Consider the following 20,534-nt stretch of genomic DNA (forward strand, 5'->3'; position numbering starts at 1 on the left):
CACCACCTTGCATGTAAGACATGGAAGAGTCTCTACATATTTAAAAAAGGTGCATGGAAGAGACGTAGATCATTAGTTTGGAAAGTCACTCCAATAGGTCGCTAACCTTCTATTGTGGAGGGTTCTACATTGCAAGATCCCTACTAGGAAATGGACAATGATCAACCTTTAGTGTCCATTCTATAGAGTTTCTCCTCCTAAAGGTGTTTTATCTCTTTTAGGCCAATTGATGAATTAATTATCATGACTCTAATTAATTGGTGGATTGATGACTCTAATTAATTGGTGGACTAATTGTCATGACCCTAATTAATTAGTGGTTAATCTGACAAGGGCGAGAGAATCAAGGCAAATTTTAGGCTAATTAGTGGATTAATTATCATGCTCCTAATTAAGTGGTGGACTAATTGTCATGATCCTAATTAATTGGTGGGCTAATTGGCATGAACCTAATTGATTGGTGGTTAATTTGGTAAGGGTGAGAGAATCAAGACCAAGAAATGAAGAAAAGAACTTGCGGATAAGCTATTCAAACGAAAGCCAAGAAATGAACCAAAGGTCTCAAGGATAAGTTATTCAAAGTCATGGGACCTAACCTGCCACCTTGAAATCTTCAAACCTTTGTGAGCATAGCAAGCTAAAATCACCTAAACCTAGCAAGTCAAACTCATGTAGTAGTAAACCAAACTCGCTTGAGGTAATCAAACCAAACTCACATGAGCCAAGCAAATAAAACCCGTGTGATCATAGTTGCTCTAAAACCCGTGTGATCATAGTTGCTCTAAAACCACATGAGCCTAGTAAGTCAAACTCACATGAGCCTAGAAAGACAAACATGTGTGAGCCTAGCAAGTTAAACTTACATGATTGTAGCAAAACAAACCTACGTAAGCCTAACAAGTTAAACCTACCTGAGCCTAGTTGCTCCAAAATTGTGTGAGCTAAACTCACATGAGCCCACATGTGAGCCTAGTAAATTAAGCCCACATGAGCCTAGTCACTTCAAAAACATGTGAGCTTAGCAAAAAAAATCTACATGAGTCTGTGAGACTTGCTTTATTCGACTTTATTTGAAATCATGTGAGCTTATTTAAGAAAAGTAAAATAAAATTTTACATGCATTTTGAAAACTTGTGTAGTAACCCATTGCTCACCCAGTTCAAACCTGCATGAGTGGCCCGATCTTTAAATTGTACTGATTTTATAATGTGATTCCATAATGTGTTTTTTCCAATAACATCGTTATTATCAACCCTTTTGACTCCTCAACCAAATTGAACCTTTTACTACTCACTTAATGAGCACCAAAATCTATTCACTTGAGCAAAACCCCTAACGATCTAAGAGAATTGTTGGAAACAATAATCCAATATATTCAGGTGCATCGAACCATACATCATGAAACCCACCCAGCCTTCGGCCCCATGAATTGATGTTGGCACTCAATAGAGTGCTTCCAGATAATAAGGCAAGCTTCCCATTAAACAAGAAGTCTTAGGAAGAAATAAGCCAAATGAGTGTAGACTTTGGTTGAAGAAATGAGCCAAATGAGTGCACGCTTGGGTGGAGGATCCAAGGAGAACCTAGAAATGGGTGGAATTGTTCAGAAATCTCCAAATTCAATAATAGTCTTTGTGAATAGCACGGTTAATTTCATGAAAAGGCTACTCAACCATCTTATCTTTGGGCAAATTTCTAGTGTTGGAGCCCAATTGAAACTAATGTTAGACACCACACTATTTCAAAATTTTGGCATTGATCTCCTTGAGTTAGGAGTGCCCCCATTACCCACATTATAGTAAGGGTTAGGCCAAGTAACCCCTACTAAAACCACATGAGCCTAGTAAGGGCATGAAAACCCGTAGCTCCTAATCTAAAGGGAAACCTAGAATCCAATCCACAAGCATGCAGAGTGGAAGTAAAAGTACTGTCTCTCAAATCATTTTGGACATTTCTTCACCGTAGAATCAAGTTCTAGTTTCTATCCATTATTCGGACAAGGAACAAGGAGTGAAGGAAAAGGCAAAGAACTTATTTCTTTCAATCTAGGTGTTTCACCAAGGCCAACCACCTAATGTGTCCTTAAGCACCACATGCATAACCACAGAGCCAGCGCAATAGGTAGGTGCAAGACTAGTGCCATTAGAAACCATACAACCCAACTCCATTGGGTTTGAAACTCCAAATACAAGGTCATGCATATCCATTTCTTACATTCCAATGCCACACACAAATATGCTCAAAATATTTGGTCTTGGACTAGATATTACTAGGGTTAATACTCCTCTTCCTCATTCTGTACCCCTTCTTGGGTTAGGCACATATTAAGTTATAGGCCCTAAATTGGGCCTCATAGAAGTGGAATTTGGATGTTTTCTGATTGGAGCTCTCTCATGATTTTGTGATAGCATTGTTTGCATGTGTTTGAAGAAATCAAGATCACATAATAGATTGTTAATGTCTTCTTTTGTCTATAATTTAGGTCCTTTTCCCTAACAAGATTAGCCTCTACAACATCCAGTTGAGTAGCCTGTCTCCAACCCTCTTTTGAGCCTTTTAAAATTGGATCTAAAAGATATCGTCATTAAGGGCTTAAGTGGGAGCTTAGGCTTGTGTACCCTCATCAAAGGTGATTCTAGAGCTCACAATCTCTCATTATTTCTAGAATGCAATATAGCAAAGAGATTAGCTTCATGGTTAGATAGTATGGATCATATTGTATGCATCCTTGAGATCAAAGCTATGTGGACATTCATAGTTTTCCTAGTCAGTCATTAAATAGGTTTATGTATCATGTGTCATCCACTAAGAATAATGTATTGGTTTTTCTTAATTGTTCAATTTTATCTTTTCAAATGGTGGGCAAGTGTCTTTAAAAACAATGGCTTTTTCCACATTTCACAAGATACTTTTGTAAAACCAGTAGATTTTTCTTTGTCAGAAATAAAAAATATATGTGGTTCTTGTTTACTCAAATTTTTTTTCTCCTAGAAGTTAGATTTTTTTAAAGTTTTAGGAACCATAAGTGTGTTTAAAAGTCTACGAGCTAGACATGATAGAGAGAATGTTGTCTCTCATGCACTATCCAAGAGTGTATCAAACGAGCTTCACTACTATAAAAAGTCAAGCATTGCAATGGACACTTGGAATGGATACCTCAAACTCGGTGAATGGATGAGTATGGCTAGGCTATGTGTTAGTGCTAGCATGGTTTCTCTATTGATTAAAAGGCAAGGACACAACTTCTATTACTTCTTCTTGAAAGCATTTAGAGACGCTCATCTAGGTTTCATGTAGTTGATGGTAGCATTGGAGACTGTGCAGGAAGTGAAAAGGTTTGAGAGCTTAGAGGCTTAACACTAATCTTCTTTAGAAGGGGTCAAAAGTAAAAGTAGGTACTCAAGAAGCTAGCTCATCAATTGCGGACAAGTCCTTATGTGAGACATGAGGAAACTTAAAAAAGTAAGTACTCATGAAGGGGTTTGAGGGCTCAGCACTAATCCTTTCTAAAAGGGGATCAAAAGTTGGCTTTAAAAAGTAGGTACTCAAGAAGTTGGCAAAATTGGAAACAAGTCCTTTTGTGAGACACGAGGAAGAAACCTAATCTCGCTCTAGTCAAAGGTTTGTAGTTAATTAGGTCTATAAACATCTCATCCTATTTTCATGGCTCATTGTCCTTCTCTAGCCTTAAAAATGGCCTTGACCCCACCTAGGCCTTCCCATCTTTCCTTCATACTATTGAACCTTGCCCATACTCCATTCTTATGATAGTACTAATTGTGCAAGAATGCTATTTTCAATGTATTTAAAGCCTTAATGAAAATGTAAATGGTGTTGTTAGACTCACCTCTTTGCTTTCATCCCCTTAATAAGTGAAATAGAATGAAACCTTTATATAATTCACTTAAGCATGTTAGAATAGGCCCGATAACCATGTTTATCATATTTGCTTGACATCTAGAAAGATCCTTACTACGGTGTTCTTTTTGCTTTTTTAGTGATAGTGGGTAACTTACAAGTCTTACATGTAAACCATGAAACTTAGGCTAAGTCAAGACATTTACGAGAGGATAGAATGAATGAAAAATCTTTCTTTCTGAGTCTTCATCCACATTTGAGATATGCAATGCTACAAGACTTTCCGTAAAAAATAGACCAACTTGGGTATGGCCATGTCACGAGCATAGAGCATTCTTCTTGTACAAAAGGCCCCTCTTGAAAAACCATAATCCCTCTTCTCCTTCAAGTGTAGTATTAATAATTATTTTATACCCTTAGTTCATAGCCAATCCATGTAGTTTTCTCTTTTAATGTGGACTACTTGAATGATCAACTTTTGGCTATCACCCTTCTAATGTGGACTACTTGATCAACTTTTGGCTATCACCCTTCTCCTCAAGTTAAATAATAGCCATATTCCAAACAAAATCAATGGTGTAGGAGGACAACGTCAAGTAGCTGTGAAGTATACATGAATAAAGATGAACATGAATGCACTTGACCATGTAGAGATAAGCACAACTAACCTACGTGTTTTAGTGAGGGCATAGTTGGAGAAAGACCTAAGAGCATGAGGATGGTGTGATTAGCAATAGAACTGTCACGTTGCAATGGATGGATGTGTAAGAACTCAAGACATGGGAGTGTTATAGTCAATGGTTTAGTGAAGTGCTCTGAAATAGGCTCAACTTGATTTTGTGTAAACAACTTAGGGTGCTACAGTCAATGGTTTAGTGAGTGCTCTGCAATAGGCTCACCTTGACTTTCCTAAACAATAGGAGGGCCTTAGGGTGGTCATATAGTACGAAGGTGTGGCAATAGGTGTGAAGCCATGCAAAAGCTGTAGTGTGAAGACTCGTTTGGGCACCTAGTTTTGTCATGGGCGGCCTTATGCAAACCGAACAAGTATGTGCTTAATCATTTACATCACACAACCATGAACATTTAGAGAGAGAGAGAGAGAGACAGAGAGAGCGTCGTTGTGATGGGGATTCAGTACGAGGAGCCTAAGTACCCTGTGATCGACAAAGACCCTGCGGTCTCCACCATCTACTCCAACTTTAACCTCACCGACTACATGCGAATCACGACCTTCACTTCCGCATCTCTGGTGTACGGCTACCTCGCAGGTAAAGCGCTTGCTTTCTCTAAAAGAGGAAATGATGTAATTTATCATGAAAATTAGGGTTTCTTAGGCTTCTCTCAGTTTAGTTATAATGGCAAAAAATCCTAGGGTCACGCACTTTGTGTAGGGTTTTCATGATCAATACTGCACTAGAGATTGAATGATTGTGACAGTAAACCATTTAATGTGGATTGCATTTAGATTACTAGGATAAGCAAGAGTGGGTCACATGGACTCACCTGTACTCTTGATGCATATCTCCTCATATAGCATGGCGTAAAAGTCACGCTCTTTGAGGAATCTCTGCGACCTCATTGACTTTCTCACTGTCGATTTTGTCAACATTGACTTGTCCAGGCCCAATCGGATTGCGTGATTGTGGAGGTTGCAATGGCAAAAGACCAACCACTCTAATTGAGTAGTTGACAACCGGTTCCTCTTCTTTGTGTGAAAGAGGGCATAGGTGCTTTAGTTCCTCTCGCAAGGACTCGTGTTGCAATTCTGTGAGAGAACTTGAATGGCGAGTCATTTTTGTCATAATTCATGAAGAAGACAAAAAACTTGGTTAGTTCAGGTAATAGGACTAATTAACTGAGTGTTACTTACATAGTACTAGCTTCTATCCCTCACTAAGTGAGGGGTGTGAGCTCGTATTTCTCCCAAAACGAGATAGGCTGAAGTTGTCTCTCGCTTTTTTGCCGTTGCTTTCCCAAAACCAAAATTGTTGTTCCTGTAAGCAAGCAACTCATCTTCTAGCTACCTAAAGTGGGACGGTCTCCTATTGTCAATCTCTGTATGTATTCTTGCCATCCGTCCTCAAGCTTTTCTCTTGATATCCTCGTTCCACCTGGCTCAAATGTCTAGGACCTTAAAAAACAGTCATGATAGATTATACATAAGACTCAAGAATCTATCTCAAGAGTCAAGAATCAAGATTAAGAAGAGTGAAGTAAACTTAGTTACGAGAGTACCTTTTGATACCTTGAATGGTTTTTTTAATCAGCCCTCCACAAGTTTTGCCCCTTGACATTCATGACTCCTTGCATGTTGGAATGGATTCTTGCCCTCTTGCTCCTCACCCTGCCATGTGGCAGTGTAATATCCCACATAGTGGGTTGGGGTCTAATTGACTCCTCTATATAGGGCTAAATAGTCCTTCTCCTCCCGTCATCCCCCACCTTTATTCATGGTCTCATGGGATGTTTGGGTGGGGGGGGACTCGGCCGGTAGATGGCCGTCCTCCTTGTGCTGCGCCTCTATTTCGCTTGGTGCTCCGCGCTTCGCGTTCTTTCATGGTATGAGAGTATCGTCGGCTCTTGCTCGACATCGAGCTTCGCATCCAAGGGGGTTGTTGGAATGGATTCTTGCCCTCCTATTCTCACGCTACCATGTGGCAGTGTAATATCTCACATAGTGGGTTGGGGTCTAATTGACTCCTCTATATAGGGCTAAATAGCCCTTGGTCTCCCCTCATCCCCCACTTTTATTTGTGGTCTCATGGGATGTTTGGGTGGGGGAGGACCCGGCTAGTAGATGGCCGTCTTCCGCGTGCTGTGTTTGTATTTCTCTTGGTGCTATGCACTCCACGTTCTTTCATTGCATGCTACTAAATTTGGACATTACATCTTTTTTCTTTCACCTTATTCTAATAGGAACAAGGCTCAAAACTTAAAAGGCCTATCTTACAGAAGGAGATTCAAGTGAAGAAGAAGCCAAGCAAGAAGAGGTCTCACATGAGGCCAACTTTGTAGCTATTGAAGAAGAATAGGCCTTATAGATCAACAAAGACCAGCCCCTACCTGATGGCTCCTCACATATTCTAAGCATGATTGTATGCATTGTAAGCATAACTAGCCACTTACATGGATATACCAGCATGGTCATTGTAACTAGCATTGTAAACCCAAAGAGGTCATCATAATTAGCATCATAAACCTAACTGGGAAATCCTAATGGGTCTAGCATTGCCATTATAACATCATCATTGCCATGAATATTTTGGTGAGGGAGGGTTTTGAAATATACGCCAAAATATCCATGCATTTAGTCTTAGGGGTTAAAGGGGCATATGATCTACATTTGATCAAAGTTATTTGTATCACCACTGGGCTAGGTGATTTATGTTTACTAGAGAATCTCTACTTTTGTAAGTGGGCCAATCAGCCCACCAAGAATCATGGAGAGAGAATAGTGGAGTGTGAAGAGATTCAAGGAGGAATTAGGGGAAGAGAATTAGGGAGAGATCTGTGGATCTTGATTAGCACATTGTAAGCACATTTATACTTGTCTATTTAAGAGACACACTAATGCTAGAGAGATACACTCTCATTCTCCCATTTTGCCTTGTCATTATGTTGATCTTATGTGTGTACACTAATCACACTTCATTAGTGCTAATTACTTATTATTATGCTTAATCATGTTGCTCCTTGATCATTATGAGCCACCATGAAATTCAACAATGAGGTCTCTGGAAGCTGGCCGACAACAGGTGCTCACACATGGTATCAATAGGGCTGGCCGATATGAGTATTTAGGACTTCTAGCATTTTTTATATCAATTGTGGACATTTGGAGCTAAGTGATAGCATGTTACATGAAGGTCTATAATAGGCTAGGCCAACATTAGTCATTGTCATCTCCATCCCTTATGGAACAGGTCATAGTAGTCATCATTCAGTCCTTAAGTCATTTTTCATTCCTCTTTTGGAAGCCATTGTCATATGCAACTTTTGTATCATATCAATATACTTGGGGTTTAATGAAGAGCACTACCAGTGCAACCTCTTCCTCCATTGCTGATGAAGAAGATCCCATAACACAACATGATCTATTTAGAGTAAAGAGGGTATATGACATCATTCTTGGCTTGGGTGATGATTATTTGCATCACATTTTTGTGTAGAGTCACCAACTGAAGCTTGGGCAAAACTTGTTAGACATCATTTCCTTGTTACTGGCTTCCTGTTTGGTGTCCTATTTTAGCCTCTAGGGCTGACCATGTTAACTAGAGGGGCTGGTCACCCCTCACTTATTTTACCCATATTTAATCCCCATTTTATGGAGTCTTGGTTACCTTTTATCCTAGTCGTGGAGGTTTTTTCCCTAGTTGTGAGCTGGTCGGCTGCCTACTTCTTGGCATATATATAGCCGGAATACCCTCACTTCTTTTTCATTGCTTAGCATTGTTTGTTGCAGTCCCTCACATACGAGGTCTTCTCCCCTCTTGCTCGGGACATGTATTCTTGGTTGATGATATTGAGAGCCGGTCTATACATGAGTTTCCTCTCCACCTTTCTCTCTCACTCTCTCTCCTATGTTTCCACTTTTCCTTCTTCCGCTATGCATTCTATCATGGTATCAGAGTGCCGGTGAAGATCAGTGTTAGATGCTCCCTCCTCTCCCTCTTGAGGTGGTCAGATCTGCATTTTTCAGTAGGTGGACAGATCTACGTTTTTTTTCTTAGGTTGCTGTTGGTCGTCTACCTCTTCCAGGCGCTTCTCCATTGCAGCCCCATGGTCATCCTCTACAGGTTTTTTTTGACCCTTGAGATACCCCTCCTGAGGTGGTCAGATCTGCATTTTTCAGGAGGTGGACAGATCTACCTACGTTTTTTTTCTTAGGTTGCTGTTGGTCGACTACCTCTTCGAGGCGCTTCTCCATTGCAGCCCCATGGTCATCCTCTACAGGTTTTTTGACCCTTGAGATACCCCCCTCCACACTTGTTGGTTTCGGGTCCAACGGATGAAGCCCAGGTGAAGGTAGAGCTACCAGCAGGATCAGGTTAGAAAAATGCAGCAACCATGGCTGCAAATCTGAAAACGCAAAAGTATTTGGGGTAGGAGATAGGGCTGAATCTGGAAAAGCAGAAGATATATGGTACACCCAAGCCTCAGAGTAGCAAATAGGACCAGCAAACCTGAAGGAGAAAAAAACGCAGCAAAGATGCTGCTGCTATCTTGCACAGAACAAGCGGCTCACACTACAAGGGGGAAGATGTTGAAAAACGTTGCAATTTGCTGATGACAACCACCTATAGAAAAAACGCAGCATACTAGGTGTTGTTGCCTTGAAAACAGTGCATGTATCTTCTCTTCAGCGTTTTTTCCTCATAGGAGGTGTGGAAGCTGGTTGACCTGAAGTTTCAAGTTTGCAGCCCTCTGTTGGTGCTGCAGTTTTTCTCCAGTGGACACAAATCATTTGTAGAGGGGGTGTTTTGTTTGGATTGTGGCTTTGGAGGCAGTTTGGTACTTGAGGAGGACATTGGATTTCTGTTTCAGTTAGCGTTTTGTGATTTTGGAGCATCTATACCTGCGTTTTGTTCCTGGCCTTCGCAGTTACCCGATTTCTTCATGTTCCTTGCCTTCTGTTGGTGGTGGAGTGCTGTTTTTTGCTGGACAACAGTGTTTTGGCTGCATTTTACTTCCCACAGGAGTTTTCTATACTCAGAGGGGGCCCATCTCCAGCTACTTCACTTGAGGATCAGTTTCGGGAGCTGTTTTATATCTATGGAGACTTTCTTCTGCGATAGGAGTTCACAGATTTTGGAGGAGAGTAGTGATCTTTTTAGAGATCTTGAGCAAGAGTTTATTTTGTCCGAGCCTGTGTTCTTTGCAGTGTTTGCAGAGAAAGGAGGGCGTTTTGCTTGTGGGGTGTGATCCCTTCACATGAATCATTTGTTTGTTGTTGATTCTTGGGATTTGATTCTACTTATGGAACAGTCTTCTGCTATCACTGATGCTCTTGAGGACTTTGTTACCACTGCAGTTTATATTCCTGCTTCCCTTCCTCATTGTGATGAGTCTACCTATACCTCTCTTTGTGATGCTTTTGAGGATGCCCCTACCCCTGCCAGTTCTGCATTGGGTTTGATGCAGTGTGCAAGTTTGTTGTTTTGGAGGATGGATTTTTGGACCCAGTGGGATGCTTTGGATCTGTGGTTGCTAATCGTGCCTGGGGCATAGTGGTACTTCTAGAGTTTTTTGGATTTGGATCAGAATTAGGTTGGGCTTGTACCGGTCCGACGACATCTTTTTTCAGAGTGGGATGTGGATTCCTTTCATCTGGTGATGCCCACCTCAGTGGAGTGTGCTTATGTACAGTCCATCTGATATACAGGCCACCGCTGAGAAGAGACAAGGGCAGGAACGGTCTGAATCGTGGTCATTCTTACTGTCGGTGCAAAGGTATCCTCATGGTTGATGCCAAGTCGTTGAGCATAACCTTAGCCCCACAAGTCTAGCTTTGTGTTTGTCCACCGACCCATCTGATGTATACTTGGTCTTAAAGACCCACTTGACACGAATGACTGACCATTTTGACTCCCGTCTTCCAACTCCGGCCGTGGAACACCAACTACAATTAAATCAACCAAGTCATAAGACTCCAAAACGTACTCCATCATTACCTTCCATATGCCGTAGTTGTTCCCGTCCAACTGTCAGTCCACCGGGAACGTGGGGAGTGTAGGGATCTTCACGTGCTTCTTAGCCATCTAAAGCAAATCTGCCATCTCAAGGGTTCACAAGGTCTTGTGAAGGGAGGAGTGTAGGTGGGAAAAAAGAAGAGGAGGAGGCTGCAAATAATATGCAAGATGGCTGTCTAACGATGATGGCCGCCTACTACCCGATCTCCAAGTCCCGAACAGCCCAAGCAATCTCCAATCAGCACCTCAAATCAGCAAACCCTCAAGGTCCCACTCTCTCCAAGCTTCAAGCTACCTGGGGCTCTGATACCATGTCAGGATGCACAGCGGAAATGAAGACAACTGTTGTAGAGAGCAAAATGCAAACGAGAGAGGGAGAGAGAAGATGTATAAACTCTGTATATACACTAGAAAATCTCAATAATGGTACAGAAACAAGGGTGGGGGGCAAGGGCCATTTTATATGGCCCCAGGCTGCTGGTCCGCAAGCCCAAAACAGGCCGACAGTAGCGTAGATGCTCACGACCAGCAGAAGATGCTCACGGCCAAGTAAAAACCAGTCAGCTAGGTCAACATCAGTCGGCCAGAATTGCAGAACAGGTCGGGTAGCAAAGGAATCAGTCAGCCAGCATCTGATACAGCTGACAGGCAGAAAACAGCCTCCCACACCTAGCAAAAAATGGGAAAATACATGGAAAGTGAGCAAAAATGGGGGAACACCTAAAATGGGCGGGCACACCTACAACAGAGGCCCTGGTGTAATGTACAGGCAGGAGACGACTGCTAACAGCTGACTGCTCCATAGCCTCCCAAAAGCTGGTCGGCTAAGCCTAAAGTATGGCCAAGGGGTTGGCTATGCCCGCTTGCAAGGCAAACCCAACTTGGGGGCTACCTTGGGGCTGGCCTTAGGGCTGGCCCCCTCTACATGAAGTGTATCTACATGGTCTAATGCATCTACTGCTATGGCTGACATCTACATGCTCCTGAATGATGAACACTTGCTGAATTCTACACAGTGGGTTGTGGCATACGACAAATAAATCCTAAAAGATACTCCTGCATACGACAAATAAATCCTAAAAGATACTCCTGTACATGATTCTTGCATTGTTGATGAGTCAGTTTGTCACCGTGTACCATAGTGCATGGGTGCACGTGACATCTTAAATCTACTCAGAGACAAGTTGCCTTGTTTGAATAGCGATTGCACAAACCTTGAGTAGGCCTCTCATGGGAGACTTGACGATGTGATGGTGTGATATTGCCTACTAATAGGTCACGTAGGCATGAACTTGATAACTAGAAGATGTTTGGCTTCAATAAACTGTCGAACCAAGCGTCTTAAACTGTAAAACACATACCACCTGAGAAAGTGCTTGCAATGGGTGCTAGTGACAACTTGGCTTGTAGGAGAAATCAAATCCTCCGTATTGACTTGATCAAAAAGCAACAATACACACTTTGGGAAAGCATTGCACAATCTCCATCCAGAAACATGGGGCAATACTTCTTTGAACTGAAAAATCTGCTCTCTTTCTTATGGAACCTGAGATTCTCTTGCAGCAGCAAAAGTTCAATACATGCCATTGCTCCCTAATTTCCTTCTTGCAATGCTAAGTCTTCTGAGGTCTAAGACTGCCATTGAATTTCTTTTCAGGAAGAGGGCTAATTCATCTTTACATATGGGGAAACAATGGGTTGACACTCCTCTGCTAATGTTAGCAAGTTTGAAGCCATTTACATAACAGGTGATATCTAAAATCAAACCTAGCTCAAAGATCTCCCGTTGACTGGCGTTATCGTCTTGTAGAATGACTCTGCAAGCATTTGCACTTGAGTCACTGCCCACCATGACACACCTCACCTTAGGACACGTGGAAGGTCTTACCATGAGCTCTTCTTGAGTCTCTATGGTAGTGTCTAATTGCATACAATGTGGTGAAATATGCCCAATGTAGTGAAAATAACAATGCAAAGAAATGAGCTAAAAGTGGCTAAAAGAGCTTAAATGTGAGAAATTTTTGCCTAAATTGACTGATGCAACTAGGTAGAGTGGATTTGTAACATGAGAGAAGGCTTCTCTAGCTTGAACACAACCCCCATGGTCCAATTTGGAAGTCACTTTAGCTCAATCTTTGCTAATCATTCCTTAATGACTATGATTAAGAGCTGTAAATATAGATTAATAAGCTGCAAATTTAGAGGGCTTAGTTGAGCAAATCAAAAACAATTTTGACGGGGCTTTTTGCATAGGGTGATTACTCTTAATGACTTCCCCAAGACCAAAATTTTAGCTCAAATGCCCAAGAAAAACACGCCCATGCTGTTTTTTGTTAGACTGGTTTTTTGCTTCTCCTAGCTCGCCTGTTAAGTCAAATGCTTCAAGATTTGTTTTGTGGATAGCTCATAGCATGACTAAAACACCCCTAAGAGGGTTTGGGCTAATTGTGAGCACACGCCGTGAATGGAGAAGATAAAACAGGCAGTGAAAAAGCGTGAAAATTGAGCGCACGACTCTGGCAATTTCCTCTAGTGGAGTCGAATGCCTTGATGAGTTGAAGATTCCCCCAAAAGGACTTTGCAAATGGGATGTAAATGATGAATACTATGCGGAAAATGTATCCCATTGTGACACGCCGAAGCTCTAGGTAGTCTTCATTCAACCCTAAATACTGTTGAATGTCCTAAGCTATGGAGGTTGAAAGATCTTCATGACATAGAAGTATGTGTTCAGAGAATAAAGAAAACAAAGCTCTTAGAGAAAGAGTGGAGTACACACCTCAATGATGTGATAGTTTGCTTAATATCTTCAATGAAGTACATGCATCTTTATAGGTTACAAAGGTTGCCCCAATGACATCACTGCTAATGTCAAGCACACACAACCTCTCTAAGAGGTGTTTCTGGAAACTTGTGGAAGACTTGTTTGAGCTTGCAAAAGAGGAAGGTCTAGCAGCCGCCTGGAGTTGCTCAAAGGGGCAAGAACAACCTCAAATTTTTTGAAGGTTGAGCAGCTGTTTGAAGTGGCAAGAAGAACATCGGATCTTTACAAAAGGTGTTTTTTAAATCTTCATTGGCACATTTGGTTTTGAAGACAGACCTGATCAAAGCATTGGTGATCCAGAGCCAGGTGGAACACTGAAGTTGACATCTTGGCCTTCTGCTCGAAGGTAAGCAAAAGGGGATGTCACATGCATTTGGGCCTCGTCTTATGACTACTGAGACCACATATAGGGTAGCGTAGGTGAGATATAGATGACCATTGTGAACCCTATTTGATAAAGGGACAAGGTCACTGAGTGATTGAGAGGTTTATGGTTTGCACAGGGTTAGTCTAGGTGCATATGCTAATGAATGGATAATCAATGCCTAAGAGGCAAAAGGCCTATGAGGATGATAAGATTGGGAACCAAGAGCAAACAATTAGATGGAAGTGAGGGACATTTTCGGAAATGTGGGACTTCTTAGAAGCATGGAGCAAAAATGGACAGGTTTGGGTCAGTTTTAGACCAGTTTTGGTGAGCCTTAGTTAGTTTGGACCAACATGGTTAAAGGAGCTGGCATCTTTTAGGCCCATGTGAATGTGTTAAGTGACTTCTATCACAATTTCAAAGGGATGGTTGACTGTAGTAGGCTCCTGTGGTTTTTTTTGGGGGTGGGGGGAGGGAAGGGAGGCGGGTGGGATGGATTTTCTATTGTAAATCCTTCATTCTTCTTCACTCTTCACGCCAGCCCCTTGAGAATTAACAGTGTCCTTTCTCACGTGCGCAGCCCAATTGTAACACGCGGAAGCTCTGGGGAGTCTTCTGTCAGTCCTAAACACTCTTGGAAACCTTCTTATGCAAAAACGCAGGTAGAGAGAGAGAGAGAGAGAGAGAGAGAGAGAGAGAGAGAGAGAGATGCTGGAAATTCAGTATAATCTATGGTACAAAAAGGGTACATGTCTGCAGCCATGGGCTGCCTTCATAAAAAGGTGGTTAACACCAAAATCTGTCCCCTATGGGACCTGTAAGGATCCAAACCCCTAGTGGGATTGAATGAGATAAATGATGAGCACTTGAGCCTTTTTATATGGGTCTTGGACAATGTAGGAGCTGGCCGACTGCTGGTCGGCCAGTTCTGAATGCATTAAATGATATTTAACTCAGCCGACTTGGTCCTCCTCCTGGATCTTGATGCGCCTGATGCTGCCCTTGTTTGCTGGTTCAGTCGACCACCTCCATGAGCAGCCGACAGTCCTTTCTGTGCAGCCAGCACCAATATCCTGCAGCCGACACACTTCTCATCTTCAGCTTGTTCTCCACGCCAGTCTCCAATCTACACTGCCACAAGTGCTCTGTACTCTTTCATCTTGGTTCCACTCTTTATCTGGCTGCCTCTTCTGGATCTAGCCCTGAGAATGTCCATGGCATCTATGATGCACATGACATCCCCCTCTGCTAAACTTGATGACGGGAATCCAACCTGCTCTTGGATGACTGTCATCATCCCAATCCTGTCCCGAAGTCCCTCTGTCATCATCCATTCCTGGCAACCCTTTTTCTCTGAAAATCCGGTCTACTCTCCAAACCACTCTGTCTCTGATGAAGATCTATGCATCTGGTCTTCCTCTAGTCCACAATCCATTCCTGCCCTGACTCTGAACACCGTCTTGGTCTTCATTCCTGGAACTGAGTCTGGCACTCTCACATCACCCTTGGAGGATCAACCTCCCTTGGGACCGTTACCTGAGAACCTATCTGGCTCACGGAACTGCCATCCCCATCTGGCACTGTGGAACACCACCAACAAACCTCCTGGGAGTTCTTCCCGATCTGTGTTTCCACCTTGGGCTTCGAATCCGTGTACTTTCCTGTACCTTGGACCTGTACACCATCATCTGGGACTGAATCAGTGTTTAGCTTTGCTGAGCCTGATGCTCTGATACCAATGTAACACGCGGAAGCTCTGGGGAGTCTTCTTTCAGCCCTAAACACTCTTGGAAACCTTTTGATGCAAAAACGCACCATTTGATGCAAAAACGCAAGTAGAGAGAGAGTAGAGAGAGAGAGAGAGAGATGCTGGAAATTCAGTATAATCTATGGTACAAAAAGGGTGCATGTGTGCAGCCATGGGCTGCCTTCATAAAAAGGTGGTTAACACCAAAATCTATCCCCTATGGGACCTCTAAGGATCCAAACCCCTAGTGGGATTGAATGAGATAAATGATGAGCACTTGAGCCTTTTTATATGGGTCTTGGACAATGTAGGAGCTGACCGACTGCTGGTCGGCCAGTTCTGAATGCATTAAATGATATTTAACTCAGCCGACTTGGTCCTCCTCCTGGATCTTGATGCGCCTGATGCTGCCCCTGTTTGCTGGTTCAGCCGACCACCTCCATGAGTAGCCGACAGTCCTTTCTGTGCAGCCAGCACCAATATCCTGCAGCCGACACACTTCTCATCTTCAGCTTGTTCTCCACGCCAGTCTCCAATCTACACTGCCACAAGTGCTCTGTACTCTTTCATCCGTGTTCTACTCTTTATCTGGCTGCCTCTTCTGGATCTAGCCCTGAGAATGTCCATGGCATCTATGATGCACATGATATCCCCCTCTGCTAAACTTGATGACGGGAATCCAACCTGCTCTTGGATGACTGTCATCATCCCAATCCTGTCCCGAAGTCCCTCTGTCATCATCCATTCCTGGCAACCCTTTTTCTCTGAAAATCCGGTCTGCTCTCCAAACCACTCTGTCTCTGATGAAGATCTATGCATCTGGTCTTCCTCTAGTCCACAATCCATTCCTGCCCTGACTCTGAACACCGTCTTGGTCTTCATTCCTGGAACTGAGTCTGGCACTCTCACATCACCCTTGGAGGATCAACTTCCCTTGGGACCGTTACTTGAGAACCTATCTGGCTCACGGAACTGCCATCCCCATCTGGCACTGTGGAACACCACCAACAAACCTCCTGGGAGTTCTTCCCGATATGTGTTTCCGCCTTGGGCTTCGAATCCGTGTACTTTCCTGTACCTTGGACTTGTACACCATCATCTGGGACTGAATCAGTGTTTAGCTTTGGTGAGCTTGATGCTCTGATACCAATGTAACACACGGAAGCTCTGGGGAGGCTTCTTTCAGCCCTAAACACTCTTGGAAACCTTCTGATGCAAAAACGCACCATCTGATGCAAAAACGCAGGTAGAGAGAGAGTAGAGAGAGAGAGAGAGAGATGCTGGAAATTCAGTATAATCTATGGTACAAAAAGGGTACATGTGTGCAGCCATGGGCTGCCTTCATAAAAAGGTGGTTAACACCAAAATCTGTCCCCTATGGGACCTCTAAGGATCCAAACCCCTAGTGGGATTGAATGAGATAAATGATGAGCACTTGAGCCTTTTTATATGGGTCTTGGACAATGTAGGAGCTGGCCGACTGCTGGTCGGCCAGTTCTGAATGCATTAAATGATATTTAACTCAGCCGACTTGGTCCTCCTCCTGGATCTTGATGCTCCTGATGCTGCCCCTGTTTGCTGGTTCAGCCGACCACCTCCATGAGCAGCCGACAGTCCTTTCTGTGCAGCCAGCACCAATATCCTGCAGCCGACACACTTCTCATCTTCAGCTTGTTCTCCACGCCAGTCTCCAATCTACACTGCCACAAGTGCTCTGTACTCTTTCATCTTGGTTCTACTCTTTATCTGGCTGCCTCTTCTGGATCTAGCCCTGAGAATGTCCATGGCATCTATGATGCACATGACATCCCCCTCTGCTAAACTTGATGACGGGAATCCAACCTGCTCTTGGATGACTGTCATCATCCCAATCCTGTCCCGAAGTCCCTCTGTCATCATCCATTCCTGGCAACCCTTTTTCTCTGAAAATCCGGTCTGCTCTCCAAACCACTCTGTCTCTGATGAAGATCTATGCATCTGGTCTTCCTCTAGTCCACAATCCATTCCTGCCCTGACTCTGAACACCGTCTTGGTCTTCATTCCTGGAACTGAGTCTGGCACTCTCACATCACCCTTGGAGGAGCAACCTCCCTTGGGACCGTTACCTGAGAACCTATCTGGCTCAATGAACTGCCATCCCCATCTGGCACTGTGGAACACCACCAACAAACCTCCTGGGAGTTCTCCCCGATCTGTGTTTCCGCCTTGGGCTTCGAATCCGTGTACTTTCCTGTACCTTGGACCTGTACACCATCATCTGGGACTGAATCAGTGTTTAGCTTTGGTGAGCCTGATGCTCTGATACCAATGTAACACGCGGAAGCTCTGGGGAGTCTTCTTTCAGCCCTAAACACTCTTGGAAACCTTCTGATGCAAAAACGCACCATCTGATGCAAAAACGCAGGTAGAGAGAGAGTAGAGAGAGAGAGAGAGAGATGCTGGAAATTCAGTATAATCTATGGTACAAAAAGGGTACATGTGTGCAGCCATGGGCTGCCTTCATAAAAAGGTGGTTAACACCAAAATCTGTCCCCTATGGGACCTCTAAGGATCCAAACCCCTAGTGGGATTGAATGAGATAAATGATGAGCACTTGAGCCTTTTTATATGGGTCTTGGACAATGTAGGAGCTGGCCGACTGCTGGTCGGCCAGTTCTGAATGCATTAAATGATATTTAACTCAGCCGACTTGGTCCTCCTCCTGGATCTTGATGCGCCTGATGCTGCCCCTGTTTGCTGGTTCAGCCGACCACCTCCATGAGCAGCCGACAGTCCTTTCTGTGCAGCCAGCACCAATATCCTGCAGCCGACACGCTTCTCATCTTCAGCTTGTTCTCCACGCCAGTCTCCAATCTACACTGCCACAAGTGCTCTGTACTCTTTCATCTTGGTTCTACTCTTTATTTGGCTGCCTCTTCTGGATCTAGCCCTGAGAATGTCCATGGCATCTATGATGCACATGACACCAATCCAGCCCTGGTCAGCAGTAAAGGCAGATGCATCGTCAGTAGACCTGCAATTTCAGCAAACACAAGTGTTGGAAGTTGAAAGAAAAGGTGCAGAAGGTTGCATATGTTCTTGGTCTGCAGACGGAGTTGTCAGTAGCTAGGCGATTGAGAAGAATTGGTGGAGATGGGAGCTGGAAGTGAAGTGAGGGAGATGAATATGGTGGGGGTGGGGGAGCAGTGACTGTTGAGCATAGTTGCAAACATTCTCGTTTGCATAGGTTAGTAGCAAACTCGACTTTTTTTGCAACTAAAAAATTTGGGCGGCCGGCCATGTTTTAGGTTTTTCTTCGGTAGTGTGTAAATACTAAACATTGGGTGGCATGGCTCATCAAAGCGTACTGAATTAAAACATTGCTGAATGTTGGGAATCGCACTCAAGTAAACTGCAATGCCCATTCACCTTTCAACATTGTGAAGAAGCTTGGAGGTGTGTGAACCGTAGCCCACTATAGCCTAAAGCCTACTACCTTTAGGTAGAGTGTCGATATATTTGAAATTTGAAATTCTCCCAGAAAAGCCCCAAATTTGACATGTTAGTCTACCAAGATGGTTTTCTTTTGGAAATTAGCCATCTAGTAAATGTCACGCATGCATCTACGCCAAGGTTTGAAGCATTCTTTAGCAAACTTGGCAATCTCGAATGCGAATGCACGAATGCAACGAATGCTTGTAACTATACTGCTGAGAGCAGGTTCGATGGGCAAGATAGGATTTTTATGCTAAGAGCACTGGTTGATTTTTAATAGCACATTGTAGAAGTTTTACACAAATAAGGATGGCTAAAAGAGACAGTTTTACACAAATAAGGGTGGCTAGAAGGGTGCTCTGTTCAGGCCTGCTGTGCTATCGGGTAGTCTAAACTCCTTGCCCAAGCGATGCAGAAGGATTAGCTGTCAGATTTTGTCAGAGATGAGCTGCTGTCTGCCTCTTGCTAAGCCATCCAAGTATGATGCATCTACATTCTTTTTGATGCATCTACATTCTTGTTTGGCAAATGCTGATTGCAGAAACTTCTAGGGCTTATCCTCAAGGCTTTGTGTGGTAACAGTTACCATTGATTATTATTTTCATTCTAAACCATAATAAGTTGGGCTTTCTATGATTGTAATCCTTACATTTCACTTGTACAGGTGGTAATTGTAATATGAGGGGCCCGTCGATGTACACGGCTGGTCTTCTTGGATTAGCAGGAGGAATTATGTATGCTTACCAAAACTCTGCATTCCGGCTGATGGGGCACTATCCCAATCACGAGGATCTTCCTAAATACAGAAAATGAGTGTTCAAGTGGAGACTTTTAAGCCAGCCTTTGAAGGCTAACACTACTGTATTGTGTGGTTGGCTCGATGACCACTAAACGGAATTTATGCCAGGTGGTATTGCTTGTATCACAAACCTTGGAGCTGTAAGTGTACTGGGGCAGCTTAAATGTGTCTTTTGAAAGTTGCTCCAATAATCTTGGGTTTGCTTTTGCCCTCATGGATATGCGCCATCCTTTTTGTCATCTGATATGTACACTTGGACATGCACATGTTTTTTCGTTAAGACTTGATAAATGCACTTCAGTTTAGTGCCCTGGTCATTGCTTGATTTGAATAAATAATCATACATGAGCATGTTTCAATTGTAAAAGGTGATCATTTGGTGGTGGGGTGCATCATTTTTTAAATTAATATTTGGAAGGTAGCATTGGTTTGTTCCTTAAATGTGCACCTTCTAGAGTATGAACAAAAATAATAGGATCATATTTGGAGGGTTCTAATCACTAATGCTGATGATGATTATGATGCTCTCTCTCTCTCTCGCAGTGTTTGTGTGTGTATGTGTGTGTGTCCTGGAGTGCATCCTATACAACCTTTGTATGAGTGTAAACATGCTCAAGGTAGAAATGCCTCTGATGTGGCATTTTTCTACTCAAATGTGGGTTAAAATGGCCAATTGTTTTCAGTTGTGTACTAGATGTAAGGAAGATGTCATCATCAATTTGGCGCATGATCATGTGTTGCACACATTGGCTTTGGAAAGTTTTGGGTACAGG

At 43.2% G+C, this 20,534-nt stretch overlaps 1 protein-coding gene across 1 annotated transcript; it reads left to right on the forward strand.

The window, feature by feature from the left end:
* The first annotated feature begins 4,912 nt into the window (after nt 1-4,912).
* Nucleotides 4,913-20,072, forward strand: LOC147632013 (uncharacterized). The gene is made up of 2 exons (XM_086808592.1): nt 4,913-5,129; nt 19,627-20,072. Exons 1-2 carry the CDS (start codon nt 4,985-4,987, stop codon nt 19,773-19,775), a joined length of 294 nt encoding a protein of 97 aa, XP_086664718.1. The 5' UTR covers nt 4,913-4,984; the 3' UTR covers nt 19,776-20,072.
* The last annotated feature ends 462 nt before the right edge of the window (nt 20,073-20,534 follow it).

The sequence above is a fragment of the Cibotium barometz genome, chromosome 14 (genome assembly GCF_041138505.1).
Source record: "Cibotium barometz isolate CiBa-2024 chromosome 14, ASM4113850v1, whole genome shotgun sequence".
Lineage (NCBI taxonomy): Eukaryota > Viridiplantae > Streptophyta > Polypodiopsida > Cyatheales > Cibotiaceae > Cibotium > Cibotium barometz.